This window comes from Polypterus senegalus, chromosome 1 (assembly GCF_016835505.1).
Source record: "Polypterus senegalus isolate Bchr_013 chromosome 1, ASM1683550v1, whole genome shotgun sequence".
Taxonomy (NCBI): domain Eukaryota; kingdom Metazoa; phylum Chordata; class Cladistia; order Polypteriformes; family Polypteridae; genus Polypterus; species Polypterus senegalus.
The window spans coordinates 191,309,556-191,324,287 of NC_053154.1; the positions used below are offsets into that span (position 1 = coordinate 191,309,556).

Genomic DNA, 14,732 nt, shown 5'->3' on the forward strand with positions numbered 1-14,732 from the left:
GAATGTTCATTTTTCAGATTAATTTGCAGGTGGTAAAAGACTATACCATATTTTAAGTAACTATCAGATACTGATATTCTACTATTGAAATTAAGCAATTCTAACATTAACATTAATCATTCTAAGATTGGCTCTTACAGTCTTCTTCTTCTTTCGGGACTTCTTCCATATCTTTCTATTCTCTGTATCTTGTTCTGTTACACCCATCACCTGCATGTCCTCTCTCACCACATCCATAAACCTTCTATTAGGCTTTCCTCTTTTTGTCTTCCCTGGCAGCTCTATCCTTAGCACCCTTCTCCCAATATACCCAGCATCTTTCCTCTGCACATGTCCAAAACAATGTAATCTCACCTCTCTGGCTTTGTCTCCCAACCGTCCAACTTGAGCCAACCCTCTAATGTACTCATTTGTAATCCTATCCATCCTTGCCACACCCAATGCAAATCTTAGCCCTTTTAACCTCCAGCTCTGTCTCCTGCTTTCTAGTCAGTGCCACCATCTCCAACCCATATAACATAGCTGGTCTCACTACCGTCCTGTGGGCCTTCCCTTTCTCTCTTGTTGATAATCGTCTGTCACAAATTACTCCTGACACTCTTCTGCACCTATTCCACCCTGCCTGCACTCTCTTTTTCACCTCTCTTACACAATATCCATTACTCTGTAATGTTGATCCCAAGTACACTCGTCTACCTTCACCCGTTCTACTTCTTGCATCCTCACCATTCCACTGACCTCCCTCTCATTTACACACATGTATTCTGTCTTGTTCCTACTGAGATCATTCCTCTCCTCTCTAGAGCATCTCTCCACCTCTCCAGGGTCTCCTCAACCTGCTCCCTACTATCGCTACTGGTCACACATTAGACTCCTGTCTAATCTCAACTGTCAACCTGTCCATCACCATTGCAAATAAGAAACCACAGACCTCACCATGGTCACACTTCCCTCATACATATCCTGTACAACTCTTACATACTTTTCTGCCACTCCTGACCTCCTCATACAATACCACAACTCCTCTCGAGGCACCCTGTCAAATGCTTTCTCCAGGTCCACAACGACGCAATGCAACTCCTTCTGGCCTTCTCTATGCTTCTCCATCAACACCCTCAGAGCAAACATCTCATCTGTGGTGCTCTTTCTTGGCATGAAACCATACTGCTGCTCACTAATCATCATCTCACTTCTTAATCTAGCTTCCACTACTCTTTCCCATAACTTCATGCTGTGGCTCATCAATTTTATCCCCCTGTAGTTACTGCAGTCCTGCACATCCCTCTTATTCTTAAATATCGGCACCAGTACACGTCTTCTCCACTCATCAGGCATCGTCTCACTTTCCAAGATTCCATTAAACAATCTGGTTAAAAACTCCACTGCCATCTCTCCTAAACATCTCTATGCTTTTACAGGTATGTCATCTGGACTTTCCATTTTCATCCTCTTCATAGCTGTCCTTACTTCCTCTTTGCCAATCCGTTGCACTTCCTGATTTACTATCTCCACATCATCCAACCTCTTCTCTCTCGTTTTCTTCATTCATCAGCCATCAAAGTACTCTTTCCATCTGCTCAACACACTCTTCTCGCTTGTGAGTACGTTTCCATCTTTATCCTTTATTACCCTAATCTGCTGCGCATCTTTCCCAGCTTGGTCTCTCTGTCTAGCAATTCAGTACAGGTCCTTTTATTCCTCCTTAGTGTCCAGCCTTTCATACAACTCTGTGACGATGCGGTTTTGGTTCACGCTCCCATCCATCTGCTGGGAGCTCTAAAACCCGACACCGTCGGTAATGTCACCGAGATGAGCTGGCAAATGAGGACACTTCTCAAATGAAGCCAGGGGATATTTCCAGAAAGTGCCAAAGTGCTTTTATTAAAACCAACAAAACAGTGTTCAAACAAAGTCAATAATGCAGTTCATCAGGTTCAATAAATAATCCATAAAAACAAGTATTCAGTGGGGAAAAAAAAACAATAAATAAATCCGATAAAATTTGAGGTTAAAAAAAATGCAGACCTTAATGCAGTTTCTCTCATTACTCACCGGTCCACCTCCGTCTCTCTTTCTCCCCGGCTCATCCATTGCTCCCTCAGCCGGCAGAGACTCAACAGCAACGAACACCTTCAGCCACCCTCTGTCTTAGCTTCCCTATGGACATCACTGCCAGACCATCGAGGGCAGCTCTCCTCCCTTCATCCTTTGCGCTCCCATAGTCGCTTCTCGGCTCCCTCGGGAGGACACCTACCTTGTTCACCCCACTTACTCGAACATTCAGTGGGATAGACTAGCCCATAGAGCGCCACCAACAAACGCTCCTTCGCGGGGCCCCAGATCGTTCTGTCCCCTCTTTTTAGGTGGCCAGATCCTCCTACTTAAACTGCCTTTCCCATCCTTTAACCTCCATTATCATGCTCTTCTCTACCTCGATGCATCTATCCATCTATCCATCTATATCTCCCCCTTTCCTGGTGTCAACCCGTATATATACATACCCCCGCATGCCTCAGTGGGCACAGTGCCTTAATCACACATCGCCGGAAACCAATGAGGCAATAGAGAACGATCATACCCACACATGCAGGTGCAACTTGCTCCAACCACCTCATTAACTCCCCGTGGTCGTGCAATCGCTCCCACGGAGAACAACACGGCTATTCAGGTTAAAACCTGGTCCTATTTTTGTACTGGCTGTAGTTTCCCAACTGTCTAGTAACTCTTCACTACCACTCAGTGCCTGTTTCACCTTCCCTAAACTCAACTTTGCAGTCTTCTTTTTTCAACTTCCACCATTTGATCTTTGGCTCTGCCCTCACTTTCTTCCTCTTCTTGATCTCCAACGTCATCCTACAGACCACCATCCTATGCTGCTTAACTACACTTTCCCCTGCCACCACTTTGCAGTCTACAATCTCCTTCGGATTGACTCTTCTGCATAGGATGTAATCTACCTGTGTGCATCTTCCTCCACTCTTGTACTGACCCTATGTTCCTCCATCTTCTTAAAATACGTATTCATCAAAGTCACGTCCATACTTTTAGCAAAATCCACTATCCTCTGACCTTCATTCCTCTCCTTGACACCATACCTATCCATCACCTCCTCGTCTCCTCTGTTCCCTTCACCAACATATCTATTGAAATCCGCTCCAATCACCACTTTCTGTCCCTTGGGTACACTGTTCATTACTTCATCTAACTCACTCCAAAAATCTTCTTTCTCATCCATTGCACACCCAACATACGGGGCATATGCACTAACAACATTCATCATCACACCTCCACTTTCCAGCTTCGTAATCATTACTTTGTCTGTCACTCTTTTCATCTCCAAAACAGTCTTGACATACTGTTCCTTCAGAATAACCCCTACTCCCCTACTCCATTTCTCCTCCTATCCACACCATGATGGAACAATTTGAATCCACCTCTGATCCACCTGGTCTTACTCCCCTTTCATTTAGTCTCTTACACGCACAATATACCAACCTTCCTTATCTCCATCATATCTGCCATCTCTCTCCCCTTACTAGTCATACTGCCAGCATTCAAAGTTCCTACCCTCAGTTCCACTCTCTTTACCTTCCACCTCTCCTCCTGCCTCTGGACACATCTGCTCCTTCTTCTTCGGCCAACAGTAGCCCAATTTGGCTAACAGTACTGGTGGTGATCGTTGTTAACCCGGGGCTCGACTGATCCGGTATGGAAATTTGTATTGTGGTCCACATTTTGATTTGGCAAAATGTTTACACCAGATCCCCTTCCTGATGTAACCCTCTCCATTTATCCGGGCTTGGCACTGCATGAAGAAACACACTGGTTTGTGCATCCCCTGTGGCTGGGTTAAGATTGACTCTTACAGTATGTGTTGCAAAAATCTTATATGCACTATAAATTTTAAGTTCAGTTATTGGATACCATTGTTGCTGCAGGTTTTTATTTAAGCCAATTCACAAACCAATGAGTCACCCATGTCTAATTTTAATTTGCTATTTGCATTTAGTAAAGTTCTTTAGTATGATAGTTACATTTCTGCAAAATTCAGGAATTTGTGTTTTATTCTTTAATTTTAAATATTTAACATATTTGATCATTTTCTTTTTTAATTTACTTTTTCTGTTGAATGTGTTCTTGTAACTGTATTCAAATACTGCCAATTACTAACAACAGTTGCACACACTACATGGCCAGAAGTACATGGATGATCCCTCAGATTATTGAGTTCATGTGTTTCAGCGGCCCCCATTGGTAACAGATGCACACACTCAAGTGCATAGCCATGCAATTTCCATTAACAAATACTGGCATTAGAAGGGGTTGTACTGAAGAGCTCAGTGGCTTTAAACATGGCACTATCACAGGATGTCATCTTTGCCACAAGTCATTGGGTGTTAGACCTGTCCTCACCAGCTGCTAAGTGCTATTATTGTGTAGTGGAAGTGTGTAGGAGCAGCAACAGCTAAGACACAAAATGGTAGACCATGCAGACTTACAGTGTGAGGCCACCAAATGCAAGTGCATAGCATATAAAAATCACCCGTTCTCTGTTGCATCACTTACAACAGAGTTTTGGGCTGTTTCCGGAAGCAACATCAGCACAAGATCTGTGCATCATGAAATTTTTTTTATGGCCGAGTAGCTATATGAAAGCCTCAGATCACTATCCACAATGCTAAGCATCATCTGGGGCATCATGTATAAATGGTGCGTACGCACAGAAATGTTGCATAAGGACTTTTCCAGGTTCACATCGCGATGTATAAAACCTACACTTGACGTAAAGCCACGCACTTTTCCACGGTACCTCATACCCTGTCGTACACAAGTTCTCCACTCGGTTTTGCAGACTGGCGGCAACCAGCATCAAAGCAGTGCTACTGTTCCTGTGTGGTTACTCTTTTATTTTCCTGACACGACTTTATAAATACACTGAAACTAACCGCATATTGTTTATTAGTGTAATGCATCTGATTGTAATTAACTTGTAACAATATAATGGTCCAGGGAATAGCCATAATATTCCAAATAACATAACTGCTTTAGCGTTGTTACTCTCACTGCACCTTCTTCTTCTTATTATTATTCTTTCAGTTTCTCCCGTTAGGAGTTGCCACAACGGCTAATCTTTTTCCATATTACTCTCACTGCACGACTCGGAGTATTTACTGTTTATCACTGTATCTGAGTGGGGAATCACAGCAGCAGCTGATCGGAAAGAGAATTATCAGTATACAGTATCAAGCACACTCTGTCTCAGCCACGGCAAAACGTTTCAAAGCCTTTCCTGTACGGACCTCACGGTTCAGAAACAGTTTCATCCCAAGAACTTTAAACGCACTCAATCAATTGCTCCTTGTAGAACTGTTAGTACTTATAAGTACAATCACCCCACTGTTAACTTGCACTACAGTTATAATATCGCACAACCTGCGGCACTTTATAAAGCGTGCATTTACATATGATGACGATATCATTTTTAAGATGAAATGCAGCAAAATATGTTTATTATATTATACAGATAAAACTTTAATTTCATTTAAATAATCTATATACTTCACTGGGACTGGCGTGAAAGATAGAATAATTAAACATGTACTATGAAGATATTTCAATGTTCCTTAAACATTTTGAAGAATCCGCGCTCTAAGCATACAGATGGCTTAATGTCTATTACAAAGCTGTTTGCGTGACGATTGGTTACTTAGAGAAAGAAAAGCAAGAACTGCAGGGGTGGCCATGCCAATATATATTGAATATAAAACAGAAAGAGAAAATAACGACGCAGCTAAAAATGCAGCGGCAAATTTCGACAAAAGTTAAATGCTTGTGTCATGAGCACGAGGCGGCTATTCAGTGTCCGCATCGGACGTGGCCATACAGCATGCATAAGATACCATATTGACATTGGCGGGCGAAGTGGCCACCGATTCTTTCTCTGCCCAGGGCCACCATAAGCCTAGAGCCATCCCTGAGTACTGCTGCAATAAATAATTTCATCGAAGGTCGCGCAAAATCACTGCGCCGTGAAACCCATGTTTAATAACGGGCTTTAACTCCTATCATCATGAAAATTATATCACGCATACATCTCAGTATTTTAGTTATTCAGAGAGCTGTAATATCATGAATGTAATCATCATCATCATCAGGTCCTTCCATGAAAACCCTAAATACAAAGAGGACTGTTTGACTTATGTTAGGTAGATTGCCCAGAGGGGACTGGGCGGTCTCGTGGTCTGGAACCCCTACAGATTTTATTTTTATTCTCCAGCTTTTGGAGTTTTTTTTTGTTTTTTCTGTCCACCCTGGCCATCGGACCTTACTTATTCTATGTTAATTAATGATGACTTATGTTTATTTTTTATTGTGTCTTCTATTTTTCTATTCATTTTGTAAAGCACATTGAGCTACATTTTTTTGTACGAATATGTGCTATATAAATAAATGTTGATTGATTGATTGATTGGTTGATGTAATGGATTCTGTGTCCAGTTGGAGGAAGAGAGCCGGTTTAAGAAGCAAGTAGTGATTCACACACATAGAGCACATAGAAGATCACATACAAAACAAAGCATTTAACGTGCTATACTTTAATTACGATGTGATTTGAGAAACTGGTTAATTAAACGATTTTAAGATGAAGTTTATGATGTTCTAATCACAAAATAAACTACATGATTAAAGTGATTCGATCAACATCCTTTTGTTGATTATACCACGGTTTAAATAAACAAATAGTATGTTTTTCCTTTGTCTCCACTTGGTATTCGTTGAAATTCTTATATTTTCCTCCGTGCTTTTACCATTGTCTTTTCACAGAAGGCTAAGCTTAAGAGCGATTTATATTGATTTGCATATTCAAAGAGGCGTAATTCTGGGGAGTTGGGGCGGGACAGAAGGCCCGTGCACGAGCATTAGTTTTCACGCTGATCTGGATTTATGTAGCGGATGAACGCGGAAGTTGGAGTACGCACAGATTCCTGCATCTAGATTTTTCTGTGCGTAAGCACATTTTGGCTTTTGTGCTTACGTCATGTTATAGTGCAAATTCTACGCACGGCGTTATACATGAGGCCCCTGGAGTGGTGTAATGGAGTAATGGAAAAGTGTTTTCTTGAGTGATGAATTATGCTTCACTATCTAGTAATCTGATGGATGAATCTGGGTTTGGGGAATGCCAAGAGAACACTACTTTCTAGACTGCATAATGCCTACTGTAAAGTTTAGTGGAGGAGGGATAATGGACTGGGGCTGTTTTTCAGGGTTTGGGCTAGGCCACCTGGTTCTGGGGAATGGTGTTCTTAATGCTACTGCACACACCAACAGGCTCACCTAGGTGTCAGGTGTCCACAAATATTTGGCCATTACATTTGCCTTTACTTATTTGGCTGCCACCTTTATCCAAGAATGAATTACAATATTTGAGATGTGATTGGTTACCTTTCTTTTGTTTTTCTAATTGGAAGCATGCAAGTCAAGTGACTTGCTCATGGTAACACAGTTTCAGTATTTGAGCCCACAACCTTAGGGTTTAAAGTACAAAGCCTTAACCGCTATACCACACCTCTCATCATATGTTGTATGTTGTATGTGCACAACCAACCAGTGATGTACAAACTAGTGATTTTATCTACTGTACATTACACCAAGCAAGGTAGCAAGGTATTGTTCTTGACTAATTTTATCAGCCATTCTTTCTAATGTTCTTTCAAATCAGTCCCAAATTGGTCTTGTGTTGTGTTACTACCAGTGAGCAAGTCTACTTTACTGTGTCCTTTTCTCTTAACAAATTTACATGCCTTCTTATATCCAGGGGATGTTACCTTATAATTGACAGCATGTCCTGTTAAAATGCTGTAGATGTGTGAGGTTTGTTTAGAACAGGCACCAGGCAACAGGAACTTGCTAAATTCACACAGTTTTTGTTCCTGGATCATAGCTTCATCTTTGTATCTCTTCTTCTCACCACAGACGTTCTGTCACTAAGGCAGATAATTTTGAAGGTTTGTTCTGTAGAGACATGTCTATCAGAGATTTTCGTCTTGGTGACATCTGTCCCACTATTCTTATAAGACAACCTTTCCAGGAAATCAACAGCTCAAATGGCATATCCCAGTTTATGAGGAGATTTCCTCCTTGTATGTATCAAGTAAAAGAACACCATATCAGACCTACTCAGTCAGTGAATAAAAGGTTGAAAGTTTAAGCTTATTTTATGAAAGAATTTAAAATATTTGGCTGCTTGATTAATGCAGAATATTTGCCAAATTGTTACATTTATGCTTTCTATAATGCCTCCATGATAAATTAGAAGAGTAAAGTACAAATAATATATTTGTCATTTAAAGTGCAATTGTAAGCAATCATAAAACAGTAGATGCCTAGGCAGAGTTATCTGGGAAACCACTGTCCTCACAGAATTCCATCAATCTTTTTCAGATGAACTTACTGGCAACAGAGAAGCCTCAGGACAAGAACTGGAACGATTTCTAAAGGACACTTGTGACATGGTGAAGGATATAAGAAATTCCTTTGAACACTTTCACATCAGGAGCAAAGATGCTGAAGAGTGGAAAGAAGTGTCTATTGTCTTGGACATTTTTATTTTCAGAGTTTATATTATCTTTATTACTGTTTGCATGGTATGCTTGGGTATTTTCTGGTCACAGTGGCTCACAGAATAGGAAGGATCCCCATAGGCTCAACATCTTCAGGATTCTAGGTTTCTGTGATGACTTCATACTTAGATCTGCTAACTATTAGCCATCCTTTAATTTACACAAATGCCAGCACAACGCACATTACAGTTAATTAACATTATAACATGGTATAGTCAAAATATATAATGTACATTAGTAATACTAGACAAAGACAATGTTAACATGGTGGAACATCTAAGAGGTTATGGTAAGGCGAAGTAACCTTAAAGATCACTGTAGAGGAAGATAGCAGAATGAGTTCCCCTAAACTGAAATTCACCAATTTGCTTGGAGTTTTGAGAATGGTCATATAAGAGATTGTAGGGATAAGGGCAGTGGGGCAATGAGGTTCAGTTCAGTTATACCACATAATCAAGATGGTTCTAGAACTCTTGATAAGGGTCCTGAAAGGAACAATGAACTCGATCTTACACATCCTTGACATTTAGTTTGTGTCATGCCCCTGCACCATTACAATAAACCAGTCGAGTCTATTAGGATTTACAGGTGACCATTGAATAGGGCAAGATAACAAAAGAAATCAAAAAGAGAAAATCTTCTGACTTCCCTGTTGTTTCACTTGTGTCCTTGCTGTGCATTTTCATAAAAGCTTCTTTTCCAGTTTCTTTTATGTAAATGCACAAGTTAAACAAGTTTACCCATAAATACTGTGGGTAGGCAAGTGAATGTGTCAAGAGATGGACTAACACACTCAGTGGTCATTTCCTGCCTTGCACTTGGTGCTGTTAGGATGAGCATCAGACCCCAGTGGTTCTGAAATTAAATGAAAATGGATGGATTCATGAAAACCAACAAAAAATCTGTAAGTAAATAACAACTGCATTTAATAACGAGAGACAAAAATAAAATATCATGTGTTTATAAAACTCAATAAAGCCAGTAATTGTCTTTATGTTACAGCTCAAGACATTTATGTATTCTCAAAGTTTATTTGTTGTAAAATATTATTAAGAGAAAATCTGAATTCTGAATCAACATTGAGCTTGAGGTGGGTATGAAACCTGAGAAAATGGCCATCCACGAACTGAGGTATTTTAAAATGAAAACTTCATTTAGACAGCCAAATGTAAAATGGATTCACAACATAATGAGAATTATTTGGCTCCACCTAGTGGTGAAAATGCATTACAACAATATTTTGTTGATATTTGGATAATAATAATAATAATAATATATGTTGTTTATATAGCACCTTTCCCATGCTCCTGCATGAATAATGATATCTTCTAATTTATTTATTTTTTCCAGTTCACTTAATTTTTTTTATAAAGTGCAATTCAACTCGTTAGCCCAATGTATTATATAGAGTCATTAATTTCAAACACAAGTAAATTATGAAACTCCTTAAAGGATAGTACAAAAAAAAAACACAACCTATTATATACCATCCAATGAAAGAATTTCAGCCTGCTCAATCTAATTATCCCTTCACTTCTACTCAGTTAAGGCAGTGGCTACATCAGCCAATCACCCTCTCTGTCTCTTTCCAAAACTGCTCCAATGTCCAGGATGAGTTTCACCTTGGTGGTACAGATATGATAAAAATGGACAGTGTGGTTCAGGCCTACATATTTTTTATTTTTAAACAAAACATAAATGAAAATCTCTTGTAAGTTTTGTGAGCTGTCAAAGATCAACTTTTGAGCAGTAAAATTTTCCTATGGGATGAACCAGCTAGTTCTGCTTATGTGCCTCACATGTGCATTTGACTGCCTGTAGTTTGGGTAGCAGCTCCGGTTGCCATTGTTTATTTTGAGTAGGACTGATGGAGCTGCCCAATATTTGATGATGATTCAATACCTGCCAGTTTTTCTATATCCTTTGCTCTTGTACAAAGGTTCGGTTAAATGGTTATCTGCTAAACTACAAAATAAGACCACCCTCATAGGAAGCGTGCACTGCTTGCTTTTTTCACATTTAAAAAAAAATGTAAAAGCCATTTAACTTGCTTTGTTAATGTGGTTAATTGGCACTCTTGATCTTCTTTTTCTTTCGGATGCTCACGTTAGGGTTTGACACAGCGATTCATCTTCTTCCATATCTTCCTGTCCTCTACATCTTGCCCTGTTACACCTACCAACTTCATGTCCTCTCTCACCACATCCATAAACCTTCTCATAGGCCTTCCTCTTTTCCTCTTGCCTGGCAGCTCTATCTTTAACATCCTTTTCTTGATATACTCAGCATCTCTCCTCTGCACATGTCCAAACCAACGCAATCTTGCCTCTCTGACTTTGTCTCCAAATTATCCAACCTGAGCCGACCCTCTAATGTACTCATTTCTAATCCTGTCCAAGCTATTCACATCCAATGCACATCTCAGCATCTTTAACTCTGCCACCTCCAGCTCTGTCTCCTGCTTTCTGGTCAGTGCCACAGTCTCCAGCCCATTTAACTTAGCCGGTCTCACTACTGTCCTGTAGACCTTTCGTTTCAGTGTCTGTCACAAATTACTCCTGACACTCTTCTCCATCCATTCCATCCTACCTGCACTCTCTTTTTCACCTCTCTTCCACAATTCATGTTACTCTGTACTGTTGATCCACCTTCACCAGCTCTACTCCATGAATCCTCACCTTTCCACTGACCTCCCTCTCGTTTACAGGAATCCTACTTGCATTGTTCCTACTGACCTTCATTCCTCTCTTCTCTAGAGCATATCTCCACCTCTCAAGGGTCTCCTCAACCTGCTCCCTACTATTGCTACAGATCACAATGTCATCATCAAACATCATAGTCCACGGGGACTCCTGTCTGATCTCATCTGTCAACCTGTTCATCACCGTTGCAAATAAGAAAGGGCTTATAGCTGATCCTTGATGCAATCCCACCTCCACGTTGAATGCATCCATCACTCCTACCATAGACCTCACCATGGTCACACTTCCCTTGTACAAATCCTGTACAACTCTTACATACTTCTCTGCCACTACCGACTTCCTCATACAACATCACAACTCCTCTCGAGGCACCCTCTCATATGCTTTCTCCAGGTCCACAAAGACACAATGCAACTCCTTCTGGCCTTCTCTATACTTCTCCATCAACACCCTCAGAGCAAACATTGCATCTGTTGTGCTCTTTCTTGGCATGAAACCATATTGCTGCTCACTAATCATCACCTCTCTTCTTAACCGAACTTTCCATAACTTCATGCTGTGGCTCATCAGTTTTATCCCCCTGTAGTCACTACAGCTCTGCACATACCCCTTATTCTTAAAAATCTGTACCGGTACACTTCTTCTCCACTTCTCAGGCATCTTCTCACTTTCCAAGATTCCATTAAACAATCTGGTTAAAAACTCCACTGCCATTTTTCCTAAACACCTCCATGCTTTTACAGGTATGTCTACTGGACCAACAGCCTTTCCATTTTCATCCTCTTCATAGCTATCCTTACTTCCTCCTTGCTAATCTGTTGCATTTCCTGATTCACTATCTCCTCATCATCCAACTTTCTCTCTCTCTTATTCTCTTCATTCATCAGCCTCTCAAAGTACTCTTTCCATCTTCTCAACACACCCTTCTCGCTTGTGAGTACTTTTCCTTCTTTATCCTTTATCACCCTAATCTGCTGCACATCTTTCCCAGCTTGGTCACTCTGTCTAGCCAATTGGTACAGGTCCTTTTCTCCATTACTCTGTCTGACAATCTTTTCATTTCCAAAACACTCTTGACATACTATTCTTTCAGAAAAACCCTGACCCCATTTCTCCTCCCATCCACACCATGATAGAAAAATTTGAATCCATCTCCGATCCACCTGGCCTTACTCCACTTCCATTTAGTCTCTATATATCGACCTGCCTTCTCTCCATCATAACTCTCTCCCCTTACTAGTCCTACTGCCAACATTCAAAGTACCCACTCTCAGTTCCATTCTCTTTACCTTCCTCCTCGCCTCTTTCCCTCAGATGCCTCCCCCTCTTCTTCTCCTTCTTTGGTCAACAGTAGCTCAATTTCCTCCAGCACCCTGTTGGCTAACAGTACTGGTGGCGGCCGTTGTTAACAATCTGTATTGTTGTCCGCATGTTGATCTGGAAAACTTTTACACCAGATGCCCTTCCTGATGTAACCCTTCCCATTTGTCTGGGCTTAGGACCGGCATGTAGAATTGGCACTCTTGATTCTGGCACATAAATAAGCAAAGGATAATTTTTGGCTCTTTCAATTCTTTTTTGAGTCAACTTGCAATCCTTATGAAGAAACACAATTCTTCTATAGTAGGACAGAATTAGCGAGTTATAAAATGTTTTGAAAATCAACCAAGGCAGGAAGAGTGTAAACAGTAAACAGTGTTTGGATTCCAATGCTTTCTTCATGTGTTATCCGTCCATCTTCTTCCTGTTCATGGCAGGTTTCTCCAGGGTTTCCTTTCCATTTTCAGTCCAATAACATTCAGTTAAGTTAAACTGGTGAAGTGTAAGTAGATGTCTGCATGAAAGTGCACAATGACCTGAAATTCATAGAGCTACATGGTTAGGGTACATATTTTATAAATGTCAAGCATGTGAGTAGAGGTCACTAGGAAGAACCATCAAAAGTTTAGAAACTGTCATTGGGAATGCTAAACCACTTTGAATGAACAGGTCACCTGATGTGGCATCAAGAATTAGGAAATAATAAAAGAAGAAAGCATAAGGGAATATTGAGAATCTTCTTTTAGAAAACAGGAAGGATTTTGCTTGATCTCCTGTCTATATTACAGCTAGTAGGACTTAAAATAAAAAATAAAATGTCACGTGGTCACTAAACATTTTAACAGTGAGAAGGAGAAGAAGAATCTACAAATTTTAAGAAGGAAGAAAATTACAGTGTCTTTTCTTCAAGGTCATCATAGCTGCTTTACAGACTTGACCTTGTACAGACTAAACTTTAATAAGAAACAAAATAATCTGGCACAAACAATTGTGCAAAAAATTAAGCAGCATAAAGGCAAATTCTGACTTTTTATAAGGATACAAAGCAGCATTGTACAGGCCAGCTTTTACAGTGGAAGAAAAATAAACACCAAGCCTACATGGACACGTCCAACATGTGCTAGGACTGCAGCCCTCGGGCATGATAACACATCATGTATCTCGAGAACAATATTACAAATTAAAAAAAAGGAAAGAGAGAGAAAAGGTGAAAAGGACAGAAACACTGCAGCTTCACTGGCTGTCACACTTCTGTAGCTTTGAATGTAAAGTCAATGACCCTCCTAAGGCGTATGCCAAGTTAGATACCAACTCATCGTGTTAGTATTTACTGCTCTATTTAACGATAATGTAAAATAATCCAAATGTAGATACAAGATAAAAGATAAAATCTTTTATAAATGCAGAGAGGCATGTGACAAATGTAAAATAAAATGCATGTGAAGTAGTTTTAGGTTACTTAAAATGACTGTAACTTCACTTAACAATTAAATAATTTAATTCCTTGTACTTTAAAACTTCCAAATAGAAGAAAAAAACAAGAAAATATGTAAATCCAACCCTGAGAATAATTAAAAAGTGTAGTAAAGCTTAGCAACAAGACACTAAAAAGGTTTCTGCTCTTTGATATTTCAGTTTCATAATTCAATGTTAAATTTCATTTAAACTTCATTAGCTGTACAGCGTCATTCAGAAATAAAATACTGAGCCTTCTTTAATGGTTACAGCAAGATGTTCTGTTATCTAAAATGTTCCATTTGCAGGTGTGCTATGCCAAGCTGTTGTATTTGTACCTATTTGTGTAAGTTGAGTATATTTTAACTGTAACTGGCATAACTGTAGGCAGTGTGAGTGGGCAGCTACACCTGAGCCCATAGGCCTGGTGGTTGTTTCACAAGGTTTTATTCTAAATATGGTTGCCAGCTTAATATTGTAATAAAAAGGTTAATGGTGTTAGCATTCCCTCAACTACATAAAATTTAAATATGACCTTTTATGCTGCCTGGAATATCTCATTAATGGTGGTAATTTTTTAATTGGATTGAATTTAATTTTACTTGTGGGGATTTATTTATGCCCTACACAG

The 14,732-nt window shown here is 39.9% G+C and overlaps 1 protein-coding gene across 1 annotated transcript in view; it reads left to right on the forward strand.

Moving 5' to 3' along the window:
* The window catches only part of LOC120518806 (5-hydroxytryptamine receptor 3A-like), a 53,142-nt gene extending 44,344 nt beyond the window's left edge, over positions 1 to 8,798 (forward strand). The window contains exon 7 of the mRNA XM_039741788.1: positions 8,446 to 8,798. Coding sequence (XP_039597722.1) covers positions 8,446 to 8,690 — 245 coding nt within the window. The 3' untranslated portion in view covers positions 8,691 to 8,798. The remainder of the gene's footprint in view (positions 1 to 8,445) is intronic.
* The last annotated feature ends 5,934 nt before the right edge of the window (positions 8,799 to 14,732 follow it).